Here is a 6,175-nt window from a genome sequence, read left to right as displayed (position 1 = left end):
GGGGAACTTTAAATGCCCTGTAAAACCTGTTCCACAGCATGCAAGACCACCCCATTAAGTCTGCTATCCCACATGAATATAAAGGAAATCTGATTTACCGTATGCTGTAGACGCTGCTACAGTGTGAAGGGAATGTGTGTTACTGGAAAGGCGGTGGATGTTAAAGATCCACTTGAAGTACATACATTAATCTGAAATGTAAATCTACTTCGAAAAAAAAGAAGCTGCACAGGAATCAAAACAAAAGCAGAACACCATACATTTATTGTGGAAAAAAAGCAACATTGTGAAGGAAAAAAGTCTATTCTGGCACATTGTTCATCTTTATATTACAAAAAGGAGGAAAAGGCTACAAATCTCGATAATTTATACAAATACGACATCTTTCAAAAATAAATCTTTAATTTAGTAAACTCTCTGTGAACAAGTTTCTGCAATAACCCACCGTTTGAGATCCCTGAGCAGAGACACAGAGTGACATTTTTTTTTCCCTTTACATCTTCACTCAAGCAGCTGTTCATAAACACTTTATATACACAGGAGGACTGAGTGAGCTCTTTGACTAAAGGATATGTGAGGTGTGGGGGCGGGAATGAGTGTGAATCGTGATTATCTTCATAAACATATCACTAGTGACCATCACAGTCAATTACAGAGCAGTGTTGACACCATTGTGACTGTAAGTGACATTTATGTAACACATACATCTAGATGTTATTTGTATCCACCAATAATGAGTCACTCAACTGTAATTGGAACTTTTACCCAATCAATAATCACAAACGTCACATCTGCTTTTACATGTAAAAAACACAGTGCCAGCTGGTTCTGTTGCTAAGGTAACACAAAGCAATAACTTACTATGTATAAACTAAGGACACAGATATTTCTTGAGGTGTGTGGCCAATAACAAACAAATAATCACAAATACTGTACATAGTCTTACTTTCCGCAAGGTGCCGTCTCACTTGATGTATGCTGATGTACAAACAAACAAATAGATGTTAATTACACAGAATATATACAAAAGGAGACCTTAAGACTGAGTTTTGAAAAAATGGGAAATACTTCATGTAACCAGAAGCTCAGATTCCGAGCTTCCACTTTATGTTTGGCTACTTTTTTGTTGCAGGATTTTCTGTATACTGTACACAATGCAGGAATATATTAGGATTCATTTATACAAAGCACAATGTAATTAGTTTTATTCCAACAAAAACATAGGCGTTAAAAGATTTCGTCAGATGTGAAATGTCTGAGCATTGTTCTATGATGAATCTCTCAATGAAGGTTTGCACCGGCATTGCTTTTGTATTTGGTTAGAAGAACTTTAATTCAGTTTCAGCTCTGGACACCGGAAAAAGTTTCAGGCGTGTGGTTATAAATGTACCTAAAACTATTGCCTCTTTGTTATTTCCATTCCTAGCTTCTTACTGCTGTCATCAAACAAGTTAGCATTCTGACTTGGCTCCCTTGCCAGTACAGAAGAATAAGCAGTAGAATAAAAAATGAGACCGAATGCTACTTAATGCTAGAGGAGATTCAAACCTTTTTTTATTCATTAAGGCATTACAATTTGAAAGGAGTCCCAATTCCTTTGCTTTTGAATTTTCCTGCCAAAACATACAGTACTGTATTTGACAAAGTCCAGCCTTTGTGAGGTTTTTCAAGGCTATCGTTGTGCTGCAATGGCTAAGAAATACAAATCCCTTTTTCAAGTTTTCGCCAAATAATAGGACATCCTCAACAAATGGTTTGGAGTGATTGTGCTACTTTAATATCTTCAAGAGAAACTTATAACTAATTGAGGATGGAATTTTTGTTTTTTGTGACTTCATTTGGTGATTTTGGATGGTGTCCAAAATTCTTTATTTAAATATAGATGGTAAAAGCAGTGTGCTGAGATTGTTATGTTATCTCACACTGCTTTGAGACAATATTCCCAGCCCTTTAAACTGCAACTGGTTATTTGAAAAACCCTTATTCATCACAAATGTTGAAGGATGTACCTACTTTAACTTCAAGTTCAAGTGCTCTGGTTATAAAGTATAAGAGAAAACAAACAAACACACACGTGGTTCCTGTGAAAGAACTCAATTTGAGAAAGTTCTAGAGTCCAAACACCATGTATTGCTGGCCAAACTGTGAGCAATGCTTCTGAGGAGAGCCGCTGGCCTGAGGTGTACGCAGAGCTCGGGAGTTATTAGGAGGGCTGGGCGCCACAGTCATGGCCTCTCTGAGCCAACTTCCTCCCTGAGTCTATTCCGTCTTTCCTGGATGAACAGAGCGAATAAGGATCATGTAGGCTGTCCTTTCCCCCAGGTCTGGCGTACAGATGGCAGGTGGGCTGGCAGGGGGAGCTCAGGGGCTCATGGTCCTCAGGCCTTGTTTCTCCATTATGTTCCACAGCTTACGCAAGTTGGACTGGGTGATGGTGTCATCCGGTTTCAGTTCAAGTGCTCGGAGGTAATTGGCTTCAGCCTGTTGCAGCTTTCCGTTGAGGTGGAGGATCGCCCCCAGGTTCATCAAGGCAGCAGGATACTGAAACCAAAAATAAGTCATTTTAGGACACATAAGAGTAGCCTAAAGCTTTGTTCCCAAGTTACACTTTTGGTTTCCAGGACACCTTCCATGTTATTGAGACATAGGTTCAGTTACTATAAACACAGTGAGTCAGCTGCTAAGACATAGCAAGAGTAAGCTGACTGGAATTGAATCATCACTAACTGTCTGTTTAGAGTTGACATTTGCATTTAATATCAGAGGCTTTGAGTTGATGAGATGAATAATACTAATTAAGTCTAACTAATCACACTTTGTGGGTATACATAGCTCAACAGGGAACTTAATATGACCAGAATCGTTTAATATACAATGAATTGTTGTCTGGGCACTGGGATCCTAACAGACAAACATTAAACAGATGTTACTTCTTTAAACAGTTTCAAATGTAAATCTTATTATATGAAAACAAGGAAGATGACACAGTGGATGACTCCATTAAGTTATAGAATAAACAGTTATTGTTTTCCTTTTAAATCACCCTAAAAGAATGATTGGTCATCCTGTGACGCTATAGAGCAGACCCTAGCACGTTATTTGTTCCCGTTTGTCTGATCGCACAAACTGTGGTGCAGTGTTTGGAGTTTGGTAACAATAACTTGCGTGTCACTGTGTGTTGTTTGTGGCCACAGATGTCACCAGGACCAACATGTACTTTGAAGTGGGCCTAGATGAATATACTGTAAATAACCAGTGGTGCCAAGGGGCAGTGCGACGGGCGGGTGAGTCGTGAGGACATAAGTACAGGAAGAGTGTCCAGGGTGCAATCACGGTAAGACTGTGAAGGATCCAAGCCAAGGGAGGGGCCACATCTGATCTCCATTTTAGTTAGAAGTGTGGAAAATATGTCTAATTCCGTAGCAAAGCTACTGTTTTACTGCTTGAGACTATTGTGATTTTAGTGATTGCTTCCCTAGGAAACAAGGAATGTTCAAATAAAACAGGTTTAGTTTAAATGGCCAATCATGTGCTTTTATTGCCGTGTTTGTGACTCTTTCTCATACAATTATCACCCCATACATCTCTGTCACATGGAATGGAACATGATAACATCTTGAAATGTACTATACCACAAGCCTAAATCTTAATTTATTCTCTTGGCCTTTAACTTATCAAGAGTAATTCCAAGAGAAACGCTCTTGAACGAGAGAATAGTGCTTTTCTATAAATGTTCTGAGAAATCTGTGGTATGTTCTGAGAAATGCGTTGAAATCTGAACCATTCACAACAACAGCAGTGCTGCAGTAAAACCGTTATGGCTTCCTGACAAGACTCTATAGCTGTACTGTGCTGAGAGAGTAATCGTAATCTCTCAATGACAATTTCAACATGTTCAACATGACAACATGACTGTTGTTAGTTGGTGAAAGGACTAACAACATGATTGGAGCTTGTATTAGTGTACCAGATGTGATGGCAATCCATTTGATAGTTGTCAAGACATTCAACGTCTGGAGAATATTTGAAAAGAATATCGTGGCAATCACTCCAATAATTGCTGAGATATTTTAGAAAAAAGTTAAAAAATGCAACTGCCTGACTGATAAATACATATTCAGAGAGTACTAGTCATGTTTTTTCTTTACAAATCAATATATGATGAATAAACTACTAACATATTTGAACAATTCAATTTTTTTTGCAAAAACAAGGAAATGCAATCCTCACGACAAAACGACCACGGCTGGTCATTTGAAGGTAAACACGTTTTAGATCCCTAAGAGTACGTGTATCATGCTGAGTTCAAGTTTAGATTCTGCATATCAATGGTTAAGTTATCCATGTATTGAGAATTCCTTTCAGATAGGTAACCAAACACAGTCGGAGAGTTTTTGGCCATTTATCTTTCCCTGTCCGCACTGTAGGTTGTGTGAACTGCCCTCCACTCAACTCTTGTCTCACAAAACTCTCAAAACATCGCTCTGTTTTTCCGGTGTCAAGCTTGGATGAGTGATGCTCCATGCATGAGAATTTCAATGGGAACAATATGTCCAATAGCATAACTTTTCTCATAGGGAGAATTACATTGGTGAATAAATCAGAGACTCTGTAATAATTCTGTTTCTCCTTAGAGAGGAGCCACTTTTCCCCACTACACATATAAAACATGCTTCACATGCCTTGGCCAAAGTAAAGGCATGACCAACACTTCTACGGCTGCTTACTGACTGCAAATATGCACCATTAAAGTTAGCAGATAACCATTCCCTACACTCGCTTTATATTGTGTAATTACATTAATCCCTATAGCAAAACACCAGTTTCTCTCTGTGCAACAATTAATGTCCAGAGGAGCAGCCAGAGCTCTTGACTTTAATGGTCGGGGTAATTCTGAGGCTGTTTGCGCAGTAAATTACCTTCTGTTTGACCCACCGTTTGAAGGTCAAACCACAAAATAAAGCAGGGGGATCAATTTGCAAGTTCGGGGATTTTAACCACACAGAATAGAGCTAGCCAATGTATATAACTGTTTATACATATGGACATGGTTGAAAGTGACAGTGAAGGGGCCACACACAGAGACTGTACCCACAACATGTAGATGAAAAGTAGGTGTATATGTGCAAATTGGTGTTAAGGCCATTTTGTGGTGTTGGTGAGGATCGAGTGAATTGTAATTGTTCCAAAACCTCAATCAAGGGCGCAGGTTTGGGTTCAGAAGTCGTGGGACTTTATGATTCATTTATTTTTGATAATAATTAAGATTAAAAAATAATCTTAATATTACAACGCATTCCCCAGCCTATATATTTTTTGATTTATTTTGTATAAATATTCATATATTGATATAATATTACATTATTTAAAAAATGTTGGACAGAAAATAGAAAAGGTAAACTACCTTGGAACTCAATAACTGATTTATATATTTTGAGGAGCTCTGTCTTTTACTGCATTATCTTTCATTTTGAAGTCCTTTTAGTATAAATATTTATAAAAGCACATTTGTTTTTTTTACCCACAATGTAGAGGAGTTGGGGGAATATTTCCAGGCTGACAAATGTCTGCAGTAATTTACACAGGCTGCATTTGGCCCAAACAATAACCAGGAAGGTACGACAGCTTGCAATTTGCCTGAGATGCCAAATCCAGGGCAAAGGAAGTCTGGAAACCACTCGCTACTGCTTGTAAGCTTCCATGCTGTGAGCGCAATTAACTGTCTCTAAGTTGACATTTTTAAATTCAGTTTTTCACTATCTGGATTTGGCGGTTGGACAGTAAGAGAACAAAGTTGAGGGTTGTTTTAGTTTATAAATCAATTTGAATTCAGAGGAACATGGCTCCGCTGACACTTCAAGTGGAAATCACGCCCTTGGCCTCAGTCACTTTCTAAGATGTCAGTCAGTTCACAAGGCAATATGACTCAGAATAAATGTTAATGAAAGTATGCTATAGGTCAACTAATATCTTGCTTGCCATGGGGGGAAATCGCAATGACGATTCAAGCTTTTACTATTATGTATTTTAGGTGACAACAACATAGAAAAAGTGTTTGCACATAATAAAATGAATTGACATTTTAAATTTTGATGGAAAGGACCATGGGGAGCACACATTTTCCTTTTTTAAATTTTGTTGCCAAAACAGTCTGTCCAGAATATAGTAGGTTTCA

General features: G+C 38.2%; 1 protein-coding gene across 1 annotated transcript in view; it reads right to left on the bottom strand.

Moving 5' to 3' along the window:
* Window positions 1–235: 235 nt before the first annotated feature.
* tmtc2b (transmembrane O-mannosyltransferase targeting cadherins 2b) overlaps window positions 236–6,175 on the bottom strand; it is a 116,107-nt gene continuing 110,167 nt past the window's right edge. Inside the window, exon 12 of the mRNA XM_034223290.1 lies at window positions 236–2,541. Within this exon, the coding sequence (XP_034079181.1) occupies window positions 2,362–2,541 (180 nt within the window). The 3' untranslated portion in view covers window positions 236–2,361. The remainder of the gene's footprint in view (window positions 2,542–6,175) is intronic.

The sequence above is a fragment of the Gymnodraco acuticeps genome, unplaced genomic scaffold (assembly GCF_902827175.1).
Source record: "Gymnodraco acuticeps unplaced genomic scaffold, fGymAcu1.1, whole genome shotgun sequence".
Classification (NCBI taxonomy): Eukaryota; Metazoa; Chordata; class Actinopteri; order Perciformes; family Bathydraconidae; genus Gymnodraco; species Gymnodraco acuticeps.
This window is presented reverse-complemented; position numbering and strand designations above follow the sequence as displayed.